We start from the raw sequence: 19,676 nt of genomic DNA on the forward strand, positions 1-19,676 counted from the left end.
CATAATATATTATGACTTGTAGATGATGTAAAAGATGTACAAGATGGGTGGAGAGTGTGGCAGAGGCAGGGACTGTGTCTGTCTGTCTCTGTCTGTTTGTCTGTCTGTCTGTCTGTCTTTGTGGGGGCCGGGGGCTTCTTGATGAGTTCAGCTGCTGAAAGTAAGAAGCTGTTTTTTTTCTGGTCTTGATACTACGTAATCTCTTGTCGGAGGGAAGTTAATTCAACAAACCAAGTGGTAGTGGAGCGGGGGGGATTTGAACACACAAAACTGGAAGTGGGGGTCCTCCAGTGTGGGGACCACCATCAGCACGGCTGCAAATGAAAAAGCATTTAAATTTAGCTGCAGTGCCAAAACCGCCGTGACTTTGACACGCCTTTTTCTGTAACAGTGATTTGCAGTGCATTCTGAGATACCTGCAGCCTTAGCACTTGGCTTAACATCAACCTGCACGCACCATTAAGTTGTCCATCACTGCTTTTTGGACCCACCCGTTTTACCGGAATCTTCCATCAGTCGCCAGTTGCCTACAAGAAGAGCTGGATCGTCACCAGAGTCCATCTATTGAAGCTGCCACCTGTGTTACAGACACACACCCTTCGCCACTTCTGCTTTCACCGTGCATGAAGTAATCTCTCTTTTTTGTTTAGTTTTTAGGTAGTTGTGCAGAAGTTGGTGAGGAAATACCAGCAGACCAACTCCCACCAAAATCCCGTTGTTATTGATCCGTCGTGAGTTTTCTGGCTGAGCTCCTGTTCTGTGCCGGTGCAGTGCCACTGGTTCCTGCACACTGGTATTTTGTGGCTGGCCCTGACGTTACCGTGTCGCAGTGAGGCTCGGTGCGAGTTGCCGCCTTGCTGGGTGTCTGTGCCGGTGCAGTGCCGCTGGTTCCTGCACACTGGTATTTTGTGGCTGGCCCTGACGTTACCGTGTCGCAGTGAGGCTCGGTGCGAGTTGCCGCCTTGCTGGGTGTCTGTGCCTGTGCAGTGCCGCTGGTTCCTGCACACTGGTATTTTGTGGCTGGACCTGACGTTACCGTGTCGCAGTGAGGCTCGGTGCGAGTTGCCGCCTTGCTGGGTGTCTGTGCCGGAGCCATAAGCACTTTCGTTTTGAGTCACACTGATATCACTCTTGCTGCTGCCCTCCACCCATTGCCACCAACATCAGTTAATCAGTAAGCAGTAGCTAATAAACCATGAATTGTTTCCCCTGGCTGTGAACCCCCCCGTTTTTTGGTGTCACCCCGCTAGAGAAAGCCGCTGCTCTGTGCCCTGTAGGCCTTCATATTGACCCCCCCTCCCACCAAACAGCAGGCCCATCCTCTCTGGCTGCCTTCACCCAGAACATCAGAAACCTACCCCATGCCCAGGACGTTTTACAGCAACAATTTCCTGAAAGGAAGCCCCCCCCCCAACCCCACACATAACCCCCGCCTCTCCTGTCAGCACACAGCCCTACTGCTTGTTCTCAATCTCGTTCTGATATCCTTATTTATTATTCCTATTATCTACCCCCCGCCCCCATGCCATTGGACAGCTGGAGTGTTCCTCTGGATGTCGTCCTCATTTTCATCCATCAGAGTTACTGTCAGGTTTTTTTGTTTGGGGGGGGCCTGTCGAAGTCATGCACTGTTTATCTAAGCACACCCCAGGGGTCACTTCTCCATACCCCCCATTCACTCTCTCTCCCATCAGACCTTACTTTCCTGTTCCGTTGTTTTTCTGGAACATTCTTCTGCTCACTGGTTACAGTGGGTCTTCTGCGTGCTGGTGGTGTATCTCCCCGTGCTGCTTCCTGTCTGCTTTCACACTTCCTATCTGACACTGGAGTCGTTAAGGGAAGCGACCCCAGGCCGTGCTCAGCCCCCCAACGCCCCATTGTTCTCCTTGCTGAGATGTCGGAGTGGTGACCGGCTCGTGATCGACCACGGGCGACTGACACAGGGTTTGGCCCATGAGCTTTCAGGCTCAGTGGGTGCGCACGTCAATTTGCCTGCTCGATGGTGATTTATAGCTTGGTCGAAAACATGACTGCATCAGCTGGCACAGTGGACCGTGTCACTGATGTGTTATTCAGTCCTCACCTTGCGACGGCTCTGAGACTCACTTTCTTTTTTAACTGCCTTCATTCACAAGACAGACACGTTAAGGTGGATCTCCCCTCTCTTCTTCCTTGTGGGGTCCCTGAGAATCACTGTGTCCTGGCAGGACCCTCTTTGCCTTTGTTCTTCGACTGACAGACTGATGAGTTTACAGGGGCTCCACGGGTAGCGATGGGCTGCGACCACCTGCCCACAACCCTGCAGCTCAGTAGGTAATCTTGTAGCCCCTTGCCTCCTGGAACGGGGGTTCGAATCCCTCCCCAAAGGGTGCCGTTTGAATATTCTTAACATGGTTTTGTTTTGGGTACTGCTACAGTCCACAAACATTTGTTGAGGTGTAATGAGGGCTCTCAGTGGCTCATTGGTTTAGTGCCCTGTGTTGGACTGTCCAAGGTCTCCCATCCTGTAGTCTGAGACTGACTCCCAGCCCCCTGGTGTTGGATAATCAGTTGCAGAAATTGCATGTGTTAAATTGTGATTTAGAAGTGTGTTTTAGCACAGGACTCATGGTGCCCCTCTGCTGTGCCTGGGCGTGCGGTGATTTCCCAGTGAAATACCCTGTTTTTACAGCGCGTGAACCAACACGGGGCTCTTCCTGTCCAGCTGCTGGTCTAGGCTCTCTAACCCGCTGGGGCCCGTCCAGAGGGCATTTCTGTGCTTTCCGCCTTTCCCTAAGGGCCCTCTCTGGCACACAGATGCGCCCCTCGAAAACCCCCCTCACCCCACCCACCTGTTGATTCCTAGGTAACGCCTTGTCCCACACCTCGTTCTCCGTGCTTCAGGTGCGTACGCTTCCCACTGTGGCCCTGCCCCGTGTGTCCGCCCTGTTTTCTTTCCGTCTCACATACCGACTCTGCCTTCTGGAGTCTCGGGCTAAATGAGGCAAACGACAGCTCCGGGAATCAGAAGCTGAGAGTAGGCAGAGGGGCCTGGAGGACATGCTGCAGTCCCATCAAAAATGTCAAAAGGGTTACTGGCTTCTGGGGGGGTGCTGTGAATGTTGAGAGGCAGGTGCTTATGATGTCAGATAGGGCCGTGTGGAGGCTTTTTGAGGGACATGTCACCAGTGGTAAATTTTGCCAACCGGGGGGGGGGATTGCTTAGTCGGTGATCGAAAAGGAGCCCCATTCGCATCCCTGCCGTCAGATATAACTGAGAGATGAAGTGAATTGCGGGGGGGGCGCACAGCAGACTGTTAACATGGCTAGACCATTTGGTGGACTAAGGGGTTAAGGTCAGCCTATCTGGGAATTATTGGGGGAATGTTTGGTTGGTGGGATGGGGTGGGGGGAGGGGGGTGGCAGAAGGCTTTCAGAGTAATTATGGGGCAATTATTGAAAATTAGCTGTTGCAGTAAGTACCCTGCTGGAGGAAGCGGGTAACTGCGAGTGCCGGTGAAGCCCTTGCTGCGTGGATCCCACTGGGACAGGCTTGTTGTCATGGCCGCGCCGCTCGGCCCTGCTGGCGCTGTCACGGTAACATAGGCTCCGCCCACCACGTGCATATCTGCATCTACATTTGGTCAGCGTCCCACCCCCCCTATGCCATTGGACATGCCATCAGAGAACCCTGTGTTAATTATAGCCCCTGAAACAGTGCAGGGGGGCCAGCTGGACACCGACCCTTGCTTCCACCCCACCACAACAGGAAGCAGGCATGTCTCTTAAGCAGCTCAGGGTCCTTTCGGCAGCCGGGCCGTCCATCGACCTGCCAGATCTGAACTGCCGTCACCAGCCCTGATTTTCCCCTGGCATCAATAAAATCTTATCCAGTCTGTCATTAGCTTGAGCATCGCATTTGTTTTAGGGGGGGGGGGGGTTGCTCGTTATTTATTTACTTTACATATCTGTGGTTAGCTTGCTGGGGGGGATGGGCGGGCATCTTCCACGTTTTTCTGCAGTTTAGCCCTGTGGGTCCACAAGAGAGAGTCAAGCTGGGACTCGATCAGGCACACGAAGGTCCTGCTGCTAGGGCTGGTCTGGGGGTGGGGGTGCCCTGCTTGGGGAGCAGTTTGGGAGCCACTTCAGACGGTCACCTTGCTGTCCCGCAAAGTAACACCACCGTGCTAAACACCTTAATAACCATTTTGTGAATATTTTAGATCCAGATTTTCAAAGTTGCGTTTAATATTTATACCCCCGAGTCTTGTGTACTGTGGAATTTCAGTGGTGCCTCTTCCAGGCCCCCAGGCTGTGTGAGCGCTGTGCATCTGCAGTCCTGCCTGAGCGCTGTGCCTCTGCAGCCCTGCCTGAGCGCTGTGCCTCTGCAGCCCTGCCTGAGCGCTGTGCCTCTGCAGCCCTGCCTGAGCGCTGTGCCTCTGCAGCCCTGCCTGAGCGCTGTGCCTCTGCAGCCCTGCCTGAGCGCTGTGCCTCTGCAGCCCTGCCTGAGCGCTGTGCCTCTGCAGCCCTGCCTGAGCGCTGTGCTCTAGGCCCGGCGGAGTGCAGTCGTTGTGAGGTCAGGGGATCTACCGTGAGGGAACCCTCAAAGTGGCACCGCTTGGAACCTGGTTGGAGTGGGAGCACCGAGTCAGAGAGTGAAGGAGAGCTTCTCCGGTCAGAACCTGTGGAATTCGGGCTTCCTGAGTGCTAGGGGGCAGGGGCTGATCTCCTGGGTGGAACTGGTGTGAGGAAACCCAGAAGTGTCACCAATGACCAGGCACGGGTCCCAGTTGTCTATCTGAGATGTCGGCCAGGCCCGGGAGTGACCCATCCTAGCACCAGAACCAGCAGACACACCCCCCCCACCCCCGTGGCTGGACCTACAGGGAGGAGGCCGCATTAAGCCGTGAAACCAGGGTGCGAGTTCACACCCTATAGAAAACCCCAAAAGTGTAAACGTGAATATTAGCCAGCGAGGGGCGCTGTGTCCATGTTGTCACGTTGGTTCCCAGTGGGGAGGGGCTGGGGTCCGCCTGAATAGCACTTCCTAAGGTATCTGCATAAGGAGGCAGCTGACAGGAGTTTGCTGGGCAACCCGGTTCCTTTGCTGGCTAACCAGCCCCCCCCCCCCCCACACCAAACACACGTTTACTCCCCAAATCATTGGTAGATTTGTCTGCCGCGATGGAGAGAGAGACAAAAGCAGGGCAAAGGAGGAATGGGTCACGAGGAGGGTTCAGAGGTGTTATGAGGGAGGGGGTTGCGGGGGGGAAGTGCTCGTCTGTTTAAGTGACTCGGCATTTCCTGGTAGCTTGACAGACAGTCACGGGCGAGCGGCTGAGAGTGAGTGAGCGAGCCAGCGAGCCAGAGCGAATCCCGCGACGGGCGTCGGATACCCGGGACTCCATGCAGTCTCCCCATCGCCCGTGAAGCTCGGCCCGCGGACCGCGGGGTCCCCTGAACCCCCATCCCTGCGCTCGCGATGCGCCATGGACAGGCCGACGGACGCTAAGAAACTGGTAAAGCCTCACGCTCGGAGCCTTGGGCTGCAGTACGATGCAGCCACCCGTCTGTCTCTCTGTCTGTCGGTTGTTCTTCTGTTGTTTCCCCGGCATGCCGGTGCCCCGGGGCTGCGGCTGTACCGGTGTGAGCGTCGGCAACAGGTGGATCTCTGCCGCTTCTGCTGCTGCATCTGGTAGCCACTTCCTCCTTGGGGCAGGCAGGCAGGCAGGCGGGCGGGCAGGCAGGCAGGCGGGCGGGCAGGCAGGCAGGCAGGCGGGCGGGCGGGCAGGCAGGCAGGCAGGCAGGCAGGCGGGCGGGCGGGCGGGCGGGCGGGCAGGCGGGCGGGCAGGCAGGCAGGCAGGCGGGCGGGCGGGCGGGCAGGCGGGCAGGCACCTTGCTGCAGCCGTCAGGGAGAACGGGCAACTTCTCGGATACCGCCATCGCTTCACCTCGACCCCAGCACTTGGGGTAGGCGGTGGGGGTCACGCTCCAGGGGGCCCTTGTTTGTTTACTTTGCAGCGCCTGACTTTGGTGGGGGGGTTTGGTTTTTGGTGGCCAATCCAAAGTCATCCAGGCTTCCCGCTGCATCTGCCCCCCGCCCCTCATGCCCCTTCCTCAGAGCAGCAGCACGGTGTTGCTGTTTTATTCCTGCCCCAGCAGGTGGAGGGTGCTGTGACTGTGCTAGATGACAGCCAGGATAAGGCCAGTGTGGTGTTCGGGAGGCGGTGGAGGAGGGGACAGGATGTGTTGATGTTGTGCTGATTTAAACTGATAACAGCTGAGAAAAATGCAGGAGGAGAGAGATACAAAATGGCTGACCTTGTCTCCTCATTCTGCTACTCAACCGCTTTGAGTAAAACTTATTATATTAGTTAATGTTGTTACTCTGTGTGAAATATGCAGATCTCTGCTTACAGAGCACTTTTTCTGGGAGTTTTGAACCTCGGTTTACTTTGAAAACGGGTGTTTTGTTTTTGCTTGAACCGTGATATAGAGAAACCCCTGAAACCGCGGGTTTCTCGGCGCGTTCGGAGTTCCCATATTTGTTGCTGCACCAAATGTGGATTGAAGTGAGCCAGTAGTGATTTTCCGAACAGCAAAGCGCGTAGGTCTGCAGACGTCATCGCCATAGCGATAAGCTTGGTCTTCAAAAGGCCCCCCCCCCCACTCTGACCAGTCAGCACAAAGCGCGAATCTGGGAGGTGAATCAGCGAATCCTCCTTTAGCAGCTAGGTGACTCACCGGTGCTCAGGGGAACCTGTGCATATCTCCGCACTAGATGTCTTTGCTCTATGTGTGGCATGGCGGCTTCGCGGCCCCAGGGCCGTGGGTTCGATTCCTGCTCACAGTGTGAGTCGCTCTATGTGTGGCGTGGCGGCTTCGCGGCCCCAGGGCCGTGGGTTCGATTCCTGCTCACCGTGTGAGTCGCTCTATGTGTGGCGTGGCGGCTTCGCGGCCCCAGGGTCATGGGTTCGATTCCTGCTCACCGTGTGAGTCGCTCTATGTGTGGCATGGCGGCTTCGCGGCCCCAGGGCCGTGGGTTCGATTCCTGCTCACCGTGTGAGTCGCTCTATGTGTGGCGTGGCGGCTTCGCGGCCCCAGGGCCATGGGTTCGATTCCTGCTCACCGTGTGAGTCGCTCTATGTGTGGCATGGCGGCTTCGCGGCTCCAGGGCCGTGGGTTCGATTCCTGCTCACTGTGTGAGTTACTCTGTTCATCCCATGTTTCCTCCATGTTGTTCTCACTGTTTGAAAGCAGGTATTTCAGCATCATTGTGCTTGAATGTGTCTTTAGCTTTAGCTGTGTTATTCAGCTCGGTCATCAGCCCCCCCCCCCTTTTTGCTCCCTCCCAGCCCCCAGCACACCTGAACCAAATAATCAAGAATATGGAATACCTGGTGCAGATGTACTGGTAGCTGGGGGAAGCAAAAATATGGACTGACTGAGCGACCCTGAGGCTTGGGTAGGGAATCCCTGACTGAAGGGTACGGGAGATCAGACCAAGCGAGGAGACGTGTGGGATGGCGGGGGCTGAGGTGAGGTGAGGTCAGGTGGTGAGCAATATAGCACAGGCTCCCATCTGTCTCTCCACCACAACAGGCTCGGACCCGGGCACCCCGCCCTTCAGCTCAGGCCCTCTTTATCTCCAACCTGGTGTTTAGCGTCACCAAATCACCATCAAAGTCTGATTTTTTTTCTTTTGTAAAGAATAAAGCAGCTCTGTGTCGATCTCGAAAACGTTCGGCCTAAAGCTCGTTATGAGCCGAACCACTAGGGGGCAACATGTCCCAGGGTCCGGCTCATTATTATCCAACGTCGTTAACGTAAGTGAAATCCATCTCTTTGCCGAAGAACGGCGTAGGGGGTGAACCAAGCCGCCTGACTGGTTCCCCTCTGAGTGGCACTAAATGTTGGTGTCCTGTTAGCTTTTGGTGTTTTGGTCACCGTGGCAACTCCTCCCCGTTTTCCCAGAAAACATTTATAAATCTGTGTACAGAATGATTTCCTCCTCTTGCGGAAACTTTAGAAATGTGACTTGAGACACCTGCTGAAAGCTGCCGCTTTGGAGGAACTTGGGGAGCTTCCATGCTCCTGAGGAGTCTCTTACTGTTTGGGTAAAGATGGCCGCCACCCTAAGCTACCCTCTCTCTCTCTCCCTCTCCTACTGGCAGAAGGATGTGCGCTACCTGCAGCAGTGGCTGGAAGCCTTCGTGGCTTCCTTCGAGAAGCTCATTGACATCCACACGCTGGAGCCTCGACGGTAAGTGCTTCTGGGTCATGTGAGGGTCACATGACTCCAGGTGGATGTCTGGTCCGTTTCCAGGTTTTTACTGCTATTTGCTATTCATTTGTTTCATGTGAGTGAAAAAGGAAGAATGATTTGATTTATTTATGGAGAATATCAGCAGGAGATTTACTGAGTTTACTCGCCACCAGCTTTGACCTTTAACCTTTGGCCCAGTTTATTTCTGCACCTGTAATCCAAGGGCCTCATTCCAGCGTCCATCTTTGGTTCACATCGTTTTAAAAAGTACCACCACTCAGGTTCACAATCCCTTCCCCACTTCCCTCCCCAGGCCTGAAGACTCCTGCACGGATGTGCCCCTCCTGCCCCCGGATGTGCTAATCCTGCTCAGCACCCAGCTATGGCACAGTGCCCTCCACCTGTCGGGGCAGGAACAAAATAGCAGTGCCCCACACCCACTGCTGCTCATCAAGTTTTTCATCATCATCTGCAGGTATGTCTGTGTGTCCGTGTGTGTGTCCGTGTGTGTGTCCGTGTGTGTGACTGTGTGTGTGACTGTGTGTGTGACTGTGTGTGTGTCTGTGTGTATGTGTCTGTGTGTATGTGTCTGTGTGTATGTGTCTGTGCGTGTGACTGTCTGTCTGTGTGTCTGCGTGTGACTGTCTGTCTGTCTGTGTGTGTGTGTCTGTGTGTGTGTGTGTGTCTGTGTGTGTGTGTCTGTGTGCGTGTGTCTGTGTGCGTGTGACTGTGTGTGTGTCTGTGTGCGTGTGACTGTCTGTGTGTGTGTGTGTGTGTGTGTGTGTGTGCGTGTGACTGCCTGTCTGTGCGTGTGTCTGTGTGCGTGTGTCTGTGTGCGTGTGTCTGTGTGCGTGTGTCTGTGTGCGTGTGACTGTCTGTCTGTGTGACTGTGTGTGACTGTGTGTTTGTGTATGTATGTGTTAACAAAAATCCTTTCTGTGCATCTAGGAACCTGGAAAATATCGACACTAAAAAGACTCCCGGCTTCATCTTTGAGACCATAAAGCTTTTATCATTTTGTGTGGCCCAGGTAAGGATGCTCACCTGCCATCGTCGCGGCTCTATCCCTCTCCGTCTGTCTGTCTGTATATCTGTCCGTATGCGTATGCGGGTATGAATCACGCCACGCCTGGCTAACGCCGCAGCTGCAGAGGACACCTGCAATGGCGAGCCCAGTCCATCCGTCCATCAGCGTGTGTTTATTTCTGACCACATTACATCAAAACTTTGGGCCCCCCAGGTAAAAACTGTGATGGGTGTTTCTGTGCGAAACCATTACCGCAGTAAACAAAAGAACCAGTGTTAATGGGGTGGGGGGCACTCATGCGCTGACCTCTGGTGATGGTATTAATATCTGAGATCATTCCTGGTTAGTGCGGTAGTGCGGATGATCCTGATGTGAGCGGGGGCCCCGGAGGCACCGCGGGGGCCAATCTGCCAGCATCTGGGGCAGCTAGTCACACTGGCGGTCGGCTTCTCCCCACGCGCCACTTCCTGTTTTTTTTTTCCTCCTTTTCAAATGAGTTCTGGATCTGAAAAGCAACCATGCAGTGCAGATGCAGGGACTTCCCTCTTCTGCAGCATGCACCCCCCCCACCCCCGCCCTCGCGTCAGGGACACGTTCAGGTGACGGCTTTTGGCATGGATGCCCACGGCCGCTTCTCAGGCTGCGTTTCCTCGCACAGCTTGCCGGCATGGACGTGTGACTGGTCAACCACAAGTATTTCTGTATAAAAGAGAAGTGCGAATTGACATTAAAACTGATCATGTGACTGTTTAGTTCATATACAAACATAACAGCCCCCTCTCTGTGTGTAACGGCTGTATCTCTGTGTCTCTGTGTGTGTGACGGCTGTGTCTCTGTCTGTGCGTGTGTGACGGCTGTGTCTCTGTCTGTGCGTGTGTGACGGCTGTGTCTCTGTCTGTGCGTGTGTGACGGCTGTGTCTCTGTCTGTGCGTGTGTGACGGCTGTGTCTCTGTCTGTGCGTGTGTGACGGCTGTGTCTCTGTCTGTGCGTGTGTGACGGCTGTGTCTCTGTCTGTGCGTGTGTGACGGCTGTGTCTCTGTCTGTGTGACGGCTGTGTCTCTGTCTGTGTGACGGCTGTGTCTCTGTCTGTGTGTGTGTGACGGCTGTGTCTCTGTCTGTGTGTGTGTGACGGCTGTGTCTCTGTGAGTGTGACGGCTGTGTTTCTGTCTCTGTGTGTGACGGCTGTGTCTCTGTGTGTGTGACGGCTGTGTCTCTGTCTGTGTGTGTGTGACGGCTGTGTCTCTGTGTCTCTGTGTCTGTGTGTGTGTGACGGCTGTGTCTCTGTGAGTGTGACGGCTGTGTCTCTGTGTGTGTGACGGCTGTGTCTCTGTGTGTGTGTGTGACGGCTGTGTCTCTGTGTGTGTGTGTGACGGCTGTGTCTCTGTGTGTGTGTGTGACGGCTGTGTCTCTGTGTCGCTCTGTTTGTGACGGCTGTGTCTCTGTGTCTGTGTGTGTGTGACGGCTGTGTCTGTGTGTGTCTCTGTGTGTGTGACGGCTGTGTCTCTGCATTTCTGGCTTTCAGCTGAAGAAGCAGCCCCCGGGGCAGGACTCCCTGCAGACAGTGGCCCAGTATGGCCTCCTGCTGTGTGAGAGCCTCTTTGATCCCTATCAGACCTGGAGACGGCGACTGACGGGGTGAGCAGGGCAGGGGGCGGGGCCTGGGTGGTGGCGTGCGGGATCCTGGTTGGTTGATCGGGCGGCAGATGGCAGTCTGTTGTGATCTCTGGGAATCTCGCAGGAATAGTTGTGGATTTTCCATATAACTTGCTATGTTTTGCCTTTATTTAGCACCTGCGTTTATCCCCGGTGTGGGTTAGATAGTCTTGTGACACTCTGGGGAGCTGATGGGTGTGTGTATAGGGACCCTGCTTCACCTGCTGCCTGCTCAGAAAGGCAGCGCTAAGGCTGGTCATGCCGTCATCCACGCAGCATTATTGTTCCGGGGCTCATTTCCGCTCTGCCATCTCTCGCCGAGCACCCTGCATCTCCCGGCAGCCAGCTGTGCCGCGTTTCCGTAAACCGCTCGGCGTGGGGGTTATCAGGAAGGGGGTGCCGTGGGGCGTACTGCTGACTCGGGGTTTTTCTCTCTGCGACAGAGAGGAGGTGTCGACGCTGGAGAGGAGCAAGTACAAGTTCTCCCCTCTGCCGCTGCCTGAGGAGCTCCCCGCCCTTTTCCATGGTGAGCTCCCCTCCCCCCCCCACCCCCCCCGATTGCTGAACTCTTCCTTGTTTCCCAAGTCGAAAGATTTCAGTTAAGCTTCCACCTACCTAACCCCAGTTAAAGGCAACCGTCTCGTCCAAAGCACACGTTGTCAAAGCGCTATAGCAGACTTCCTGTTTGCGTAAGGGGGGGGGGGGGCAGTGGGCAGCCCCCCCCGTAATGCCTGACACACACAGCAGTTATTACTCATTACTAACTGCTCCCCATCTGGCCTGCGGAAGCGGCTGTGGTTTGCCTGTTTTTAATAGCTGCCCGTCTCGAGTTTGCCACCTCTGATGCTCCACCCCACAGAATGTTTTCAGGACAGCGAGCAGCTCACGGAGACACTGATGACGAGACTGATTCACCTCCAGGGTGCCGTCATCAGCGGCTGCAAGGTAACACCCCCCCACCCCAAGCTGTCTGACGAGTTCCCCGTGGAAAAAGAACAGGCTGCCCTGTTTATGTGTCAGATCAGACATCACATCACGTGACCTGTTAGTGTGGTTGCTTGTGCAGTGCAGTGCGTGACACCCTGTGGGGAGCCACATGCGGGGGGGGGGTTCAGGAGTGATTGCGTCGGTGACAGACAGACAGTCTGTCCTGCTTCCTGAGGCCCCGGTGGACGATGACGAAGGCTTCATCTTAAGCAGTGTTCCTTCTCTCCTGTGTGTCCCCTTGTGCCCTCGCCGCTGCAGGAGAACGGCCTGGCCACCACCACTCCCCAGGCCGTGGCGGACCTCCTGGCGGTGCTGCGGGCTTGGTGCTGCCGGGCCTCTCCCCAGTCCAGGGACCCACGGCTGGTCCGGCTCACCCTGCGGAGCCTCACCGCCATGGTGCACCTGCTGCACTCCAGCAGCCCAGCCGAGCGCCAGGTGGAGATCCGCTCCGTGCTGGACGGCTTCTTCCAGCTCCTCAACTGGAACCGGCTCCCGGGGGCGGAGGAAGTGGATGGCCGGGGCCTGGAGGACAGTCTGCTAATTCTGCAGGCCCACATGCTAAGTTAGTACCCCCCCTCCCCTCCGGCCTCCACCTTGCTCTCTCTCATAGCCTGTCTGTACTGCTGATGATTAATGGCCTGACCTGCTTTTGTATGCGTAAGTGAGGTGATTTGCGTCAGGGGTGGTTGAGCCGTTTTCGGCGTGAAGGGGAGGACGCTGAGCTTGCCCTACGCCCCCCAACCCCCACAGATACCGTGCCCGAGATCCTGCAGTGCTCCGATCGGCCTGCACTACAGGCCATCTTCCTCAACAACAACTGCTTCGAGCACATCCTGCGGCTCATCCAGAACAGCAAGGTCAGCCCACTGCCCCCCTCCTCCTGTCCCCCGGTCCCTTTGTCCGTCCGTCTGTCCCCCGGTCCCTTTGTCCGTCCGTCTGTCCCCCGGTCTCTTTGTCCGTCCGTCTGTCCCCCGGTCTCTTTGTCCGTCCGTCTGTCCCCCGGTCTCTTTGTCCGTCCGTCTGTCCCCCGGTCTCTTTGTCCGTCCGTCTGTCCCCCGGTCTCTTTGTCAGTCCGTCCGTCTGTCCCCCGGTCTCTTTGTCCGTCCGTCCGTCTGTCCCCCGGTCTCTTTGTCCGTCCGTCCGTCTGTCCCCCGGTCTCTTTGTCCGTCCGTCTGTCCCCCGGTCTCTTTGTCCGTCCGTCTGTCCCCCGGTCTCTTTGTCCGTCTGTCTGTCCCCCGGTCTCTTTGTCCGTCTGTCTGTCCCCCGGTCTCTTTGTCCGTCTGTCTGTCCCCCGGTCTCTTTGTCCGTCTGTCTGTCCCCCGGTCTCTTTGTCCGTCCGTCCTGTCCCCCGGTCCCTTTGTCCGTCTGTCTGTCCCCCGGTCCCTTTGTCCGTCTGTCTGTCCCCCGGTCCCTTTGTCCGTCTGTCTTACCTTATTCTCTCTATTTGTCTCTCCTGTCTCCTGTCCTCCTATTTTTTTGTGCACCTGTCTGTCCCACTCTTCTGTCTGTCTACCTCCTTTCCATTCCCTTCAGTGTGTCATGGCCTGCAATATTGTGTGTGTGTGTGTGTGTGTGTGTGTGTGTGTATACGCTCATGCGCTTCAGCACCTGACGCGCTGAGGAGGCTAAGCTCTGCGCACTCACACGTGTGCCTGTACTTGTGCGTGTGTGTGTGCGCAAGTGTGTGTGTGTGTGTGTGTGTGTATACGCTCATGCGCTTCAGCACCTGACGCGCTGAGGAGGCTAAGCTCTGCGCACTCACACGTGTGCCTGTACTTGTGTCTGCGTGTGCGTGTGCGTCTGTGTGTGCGTCTGTGTGTGCGCGTGTGCTGACGCAGCCTCCGGCTCTATGTCTGTCTCTGGCAGCTCTATCAGAGCGGCAGGCCCCGGCCGGAGCTGGGGGGTGTGCGTGACCTCGCCACGCTCTTACTCACTGAGACCCAGTTGGACCAGGTATCCCCTCAGCTGCTCTGTGTCTGCATGCATAATGTCGCTGATTAAACTCCAGCCACCTGACAGCAGGAAACTCCGGTCAGACCTCTCCCCCCCAGTCACTCCTCATAAGGGCAACAATCAGCTTGGGACTTAATGGGTATAAAAACACAAGCGCTCATTAGTGAATGTCAAGGTGATCCCTGAATGCAAAGATAGCCCAGACAATGTGTAGTACAATAGTTTTGTTTAGTAGATCATAAGAGTGTTTTTAGTTTTCACACGGGATCAGCTGTGGTTCCTGGGGTGATTCTAAGGGCATACGAGGGGCCATAATTCATGCTGAAAGCCTCCCTTATTAGCCAATGATATACTCTGAATGAGTGGGTGACAGGGGAGGGGGCAATCTGGGGGCCAATCAGCTTTCAGATGGGGCCACTTCCCCCGTGGCTCCGCCTCCACATACACCCCTGCCGTTCATTAGCATTTTAGAATCTGGGAGCCTTTCTCTGTCCAGTTAAAGGTGCCTCTCCAGACATTTAGGCGGAGTCCTGTGTTTACATGTCTGAGTCACAGCTATTATGGCCTGTTATGTTCCAGCCTGTGGCTGTGTATGCCACTGCCCCCCCACCCCTGGATTTTTTCTGGAACCCAGGGTTGGATCAGTTTGACACTGCCCTAGGGGGGGGGGTTAGATATGATGACATTGGCCTGGAAGTATCTGGAAGTAAAGAATCGTAAATGCCAGACTGGTCAGGAGTTTCCTGTTGACTTGCTGCAGTGAGAGATGGGTGCCTCTGATCTCTGCTCCATGCTCGTGTCGCTGGTCTGCACCTTCTGTCTGGTGGCTGTGGGCTTTGCCTCGTTACCTGTAAGCTTCTGCTTCCTATGATTTTCCGTGCTTTCACTTTGTCCACAAGCAGTCAGTTAAAAAACAGTATAGTGTAGCCATATTACACGTTACCTCGCTGTCTAAACATCCACAAATTAAGGTCCCACGGGAACTTGTAGAAATTTTACTCTAGATCATTTATCTGATCTGAGTCCCTAAATGGGATTCGAAAGTAAATCACATTTCTTGGAAGTACGTTTAATGTTCTGAGGTTCATATTCACCATATGCGTGTAAATGAATGAAACTACAAATAAAACACTAATAACTGAAAATTTCTAGTATAGAGTCTTATTATTAAAAAGTCTGTGATGCGATATTGTCTGTGTCCACATTATCTGGATAAACAGCCGGATCTATAGCAAACCGCGTGGCACACAGGGGTCCTTGTTGGCTCCTGACCCCGTGTCCCCTGCAGAGTAGTATATTCCCATTGGTGGAGCTTCCCAGCCAGTCGTGTGACGTGCCGTCCCGTGTAGGTCTGGGAGAAAGGCTCTGATACCATCACAGTCCACGCCCTGCGAGTCCTGACCGCCATCATGAGCAGCTCCACCTCTGCCAAGGTATGCTCTCCTGCGACGTTCTCTCGCCATCCCTTCTGCTGCCTCCCTGCTCCTTCACTCCCCTCTCATGCACGTTTCCCTGCTTCAAGGAGAAGTTCTGATATTTGATTTGAAGGACCTGCTGCGTTGGGTTTCTTCCTGTTGTTTTTTTTTTGTTTACTTAACTTTTTGAAGCTGAAAATGAAAATGACATTTTTTTTCCACGTTTAAATCTTGTCCAATTAGCTCGTCCTTTGATTCAGTGTTTGGTATAATGTTTGTTTTCTTTATTGCTTCATTTGCTGGAAATATCACTTTGTAAACAGGTGGCAGGTTGTAGTTCAGCAAATCGGTTGAATTTCTCATGTTTATGTTGCTGAGTATTTAAATTTCAGAGAACGTGCTGCATACAAACATTGCAAAATCCTGCATTAGACTGGTTTCATTAGTAATTTTTTACAGTGTCTGCTGAAATGCTGCTCTTTGTGTGTCTGCGTGTCACTAAGCCTCGTGTGACCACCACCCCCCAGGAGGTCTTTAAGGAGAGGATTGGATACTCACAGCTGTTCGACGTGCTGAAGAGCCAGGGCCAGCCGACCCGGCACCTTCTGGAGGAGCTCATGAACATGGTGAGATGTTGCTCCTCAGACACCCGCTTCCAGGGCTGTTTTCGCTCCGCCTCACGCACGCTCCTCTCCCCGGGCAGGCAGTAGAGGGCGACCACGCGCAGGCGGCCTGGCTGGGCATCGCCAATGAGCAGCCCCTCCTCCTGCTCCTGCAGTGGCTCCCCGACCTGGAGTCGCGGGACCTGCAGCTGCTGGTGTCTCAGTGGCTGGCGGGAGCCTGCGGCGGATCGCTGGCGTGCCGCACTGTGGCAGTGGAGGCGGGGCTCTCCGGCACCTTGCTGGAGGTGCTGGCCCAACCAGAGCGGCTGGACCGGCGCTGTGCCGACGCCCTACTGGGGCTGCTGCAGGACCTGGGCTCCCTGTCGCTGCGGCCGCAGGAGCTCAAAGGGCTGCTGAGGCTGCTGCGATGCGGGCAGGGGCCCCACCCTTACTGCGGCCGTGTCGTGCGCGCCCTGTCCGCCATGGCGGCACGCGAGGGTGTGGGGGCGCTGCAGTACTTCGACCTCACACCACCCATGGCGGGCATCATGGTGCCCGTCATCCAGCGCTGGCCGGGCAGCGGCTTTGCCTTCCACGCCTGGCTCTTCCTCAGCTCGGACGGCCCCCTCCCTCAGGGGGCGTTCACGGCCTCGTCGCCGCCTGGCACCCCCACCTCGCCGAGCAGCCCCATGTATCCCAGGCTGGGGAAGGGCCTGCGCAGGAAGCAACTGTACAGGTGCGGGTGGGGGGCCAGGGGATGCGGCCGCTAACGGCTAATGCTAGCAGTGTCGCATGTTTCTTTATGGCGGTTTGACGTGCTGATGGTTTGCTCAGCTTCATTGTCTATGATGTGAACGTAGATGGGTGATTTCCTGTTCCTGCTTGGGGAGTGAGAGAGTGATGGTGACATATGATACCCATCCTTCCCCCCGGCAGCTTCTTCACTGCAAGTGGTACTGGGTTCGAGGCTTTCTTCACCACCGAGGGGGAGCTGGTGGTGGCTGTGTGCACCAAGAAGGAGTACATGGCTGTCAGGATGAAGGAGCTGCGTCTGAGGGACAGCAGCTGGGTGAGCCTCTGCATGGTGGCCCGCTGTGCCCAGCCGGACCGGACCGGGCCGCCTCTGTCCGCTTCTGAACCTCTCACTGTTTGCCCCACCCCATTTTCAGCACTCTGTGGGTGTGGTTCACATCCCGGGCCGCCGACCCTTCAGCCAGAACCAAGTCATGATCTACGTGGACGGGGTGCAGCAGAAGGCCGTCCAGCTGCGGTTCCCTTCGCTGGGGGAGGTGAGCGACTGCACCTGGGGGCACGGTGTTGGGATCTGAGGACGGGGTCAGTGGGGGTGATACTGAGATCTGCTCAGCGGTAGAATGTGTCCTGAGGCTTGAGAGGTGACCACCTGCGCAGGGCTGCTGTTTGATGAGTATTTTTACCTTGGAGGGCAGCGCCCAGCACATTCACCTCACACCCTGCACTGAGTCTCCGCTCGGCTCCATGCTTGTACAGTTTGCACATTGCACATTCTTCCCCTGCCATTGTGGGGCTTCCTCCAGGCACTCTGGTTTCCCCAAACAGTCCAAAAATATGCTGCGGTTAATCAGAGTTACCAAATTGCCCATAGGTGTGCATATGTGAGTGAATGGCGTGTGAGTTTGCCTTGCGATGGGCTGGAGTCCTGGTCCTGTATGCAAAAAGTGGGTGTGGAAGAGAAATGAATGGAAGTGATCTGGTTAGATGTTACTCAAGATGCATCAGCAGTTCTCTTGAGTTACAGGTCATGACTTAGTGAACCTTCCTGTCTGCCTTCTCACCACGCCCCAGCCCTTCACCTCCTGCTGCATTGGCTCGGCGGGCCACCGGACTCCTACGACAGTCACGTCCCCCACGCTGTCCCCCCAGCCACTCACCCCGACGGAGCTGGCCTTCCCCTCGTACCCGACGCCCGGTCTCGTGCGCTCTTTTTCCATCCCTGCGACCAGCAGCCGCCGAAGTGCTCCCACGTCCCCCATCACCCCTGAGCCCTCGGACCCCCCTGTGCAGACATTCCCCGCCGGCCTGCAGGACACCCAGTGGGGCACCCCCACGTCGCTGGACGGCTTCCTGGGGACAGCCTTTGTTTGCCACGAGGCCCTGCAGCCCCCCCAGCTGCTTGTACTGCACAATGCAGGTAGACACCCCCCCCCCCCCCCCCCAGTGTGCAGAATTGCCATGCAAGGTTTATCCCTTCTGCCGACAGTCCCACCCACGCCGCCATTTGGAAGCAGCAGGATTCTTTGTTTTAATCTTTTGCTGCTTGTCTCCACAGGGCCCAACAGCGTCCCCCTCTTCCGGCCTGAGGGGGAGCTCTCAGACATTAACGGCAAACTGCTGTTGTACTACACTCCACAAGTAGGTGGCGCTGGAAGGCAATTTCTAATTCTGAATTTCCTTCTTGTCCGTTGTATTGAAATCAGCAACAGGAGTGAATGGATGGTGTCGTGTGAGTGTGCGTGAACGCGCCTGAACGTATGTGAAACGCACAGCGACGTCCTTTTACTGCCTCCCCAGGCCTTTAAGAACCAGATCTGCTTGGACCTGTCGCCGAACCACCAATATGACGGCAGACTGACTGGGCATAGGGTGGTGAACTGGGACATCAAGGCAGGTGTCTGTCTCATGAACGAATGAATGAATGAATCTGCTGTGTCCTGCCTTGGGATATAAGCGTCTCCTCTTGGCAGGATGCGGTGAACTCTGTGGGCGGGATGGGGACCCTGCTGCCGCTCCTGGAGCAGCTGAGCATGCCAGAACAGATGAGGGACGCCGACGCCGAACAGACGTCCGACCTGGTGGGGCCTGAGCTGACGTCATCGCGGGGTCCCGCCGGCATACAGCTGCCCCTGACCAAAGCCTCAGGTCAGTGCCGGCGTGTTTTCTGTCAGTGGGGTGGGGGGGTTGGCATGTTAGCCACGGGTGTGTCACGTGCCTCTCTCTGCAGAGGGGCGTCTAGAGAAGAACGGCGTGGCTGCCTTCCTGCTGATGGTGAAGAAGATGCTGAAGAAGCACGCAGCAAACCAGGAGAGCCTGCTGCAGTGCCAGGGGCCGGCCATCATGGGGGCCATGCTGCAGAAGGTGGGCTCGCACGGCATCTTGGGATACATCCCCGCTGTCCCCTGTGGACACTGCTTTTCTCTGCGCGAATCAGCACGTCCCGCTGTGATCAGGCGGGATCTCGGCCAGCCGGAGGCAGGCGACGCATTTAGCAAATGACGCTTCATTCCTCTTTACTCAATGTGCAAGTCGAAGTGTCACTCATGGCATGAGAGAACGTGACCCCAAGAGCAACGCAGTGCTGAATGGGCTGAATGGTCCGCCCCCTGCCAGTGGGGGGGCATGGCTCAGGGTGTGGGAGCTCTGATTGGGTGCTGCCCTATCTCCAGGTGCCTGGCTCCATGATGGACATGAGCGTACTGCTAGCCTGCCAGGCCCTGCTGCAGCAGGTTTCCGAAGAGGGCAACGTCTCGCTGCTGTCTCAGCTCCACAAGCACCTACTCTTCGACTTCCGCATTTGGAGTAACGGCCATTTTGCCGTTCGCCTGGGTAGGCCCCTGTCGCCGCCCTCCCAACTCCCGAAACGGACACTTGCCAAGGAGCAGCGGCCCTTAAAAGCCAGCATACCTCCTTCCAGTACACGCTGTAACATGTGCATGTTATGTACAGGTGCTGCGGCTCATGTACAGGTAGTGACGTGCTTTGATGTAAATGGAATTCCCATAACTCTCAGGTCCCACTCTTGATGAGTCTGTTTTGGA

General features: G+C 55.9%; 1 protein-coding gene across 1 annotated transcript in view; it reads left to right on the plus strand.

The window, feature by feature from the left end:
- Positions 1–19,676, plus strand: part of nbeal2 (neurobeachin-like 2) — a 42,844-nt gene that overhangs the window by 8,618 nt on the left and 14,550 nt on the right. Inside the window, 20 exon segments of the mRNA XM_049024802.1 lie at positions 8,154–8,242; positions 8,559–8,720; positions 9,194–9,275; positions 10,795–10,907; positions 11,369–11,451; positions 11,785–11,870; positions 12,171–12,474; positions 12,663–12,769; positions 13,779–13,865; positions 15,215–15,298; positions 15,808–15,906; positions 15,984–16,618; positions 16,819–16,951; positions 17,052–17,171; positions 17,707–18,052; positions 18,191–18,273; positions 18,433–18,525; positions 18,606–18,780; positions 18,863–18,996; positions 19,305–19,464. Of these exon segments, the coding sequence (XP_048880759.1) occupies positions 8,154–8,242; positions 8,559–8,720; positions 9,194–9,275; positions 10,795–10,907; positions 11,369–11,451; positions 11,785–11,870; positions 12,171–12,474; positions 12,663–12,769; positions 13,779–13,865; positions 15,215–15,298; positions 15,808–15,906; positions 15,984–16,618; positions 16,819–16,951; positions 17,052–17,171; positions 17,707–18,052; positions 18,191–18,273; positions 18,433–18,525; positions 18,606–18,780; positions 18,863–18,996; positions 19,305–19,464 (3,175 nt within the window).

Source organism: Brienomyrus brachyistius, chromosome 9 (assembly GCF_023856365.1).
Source record: "Brienomyrus brachyistius isolate T26 chromosome 9, BBRACH_0.4, whole genome shotgun sequence".
Classification (NCBI taxonomy): domain Eukaryota; kingdom Metazoa; phylum Chordata; class Actinopteri; order Osteoglossiformes; family Mormyridae; genus Brienomyrus; species Brienomyrus brachyistius.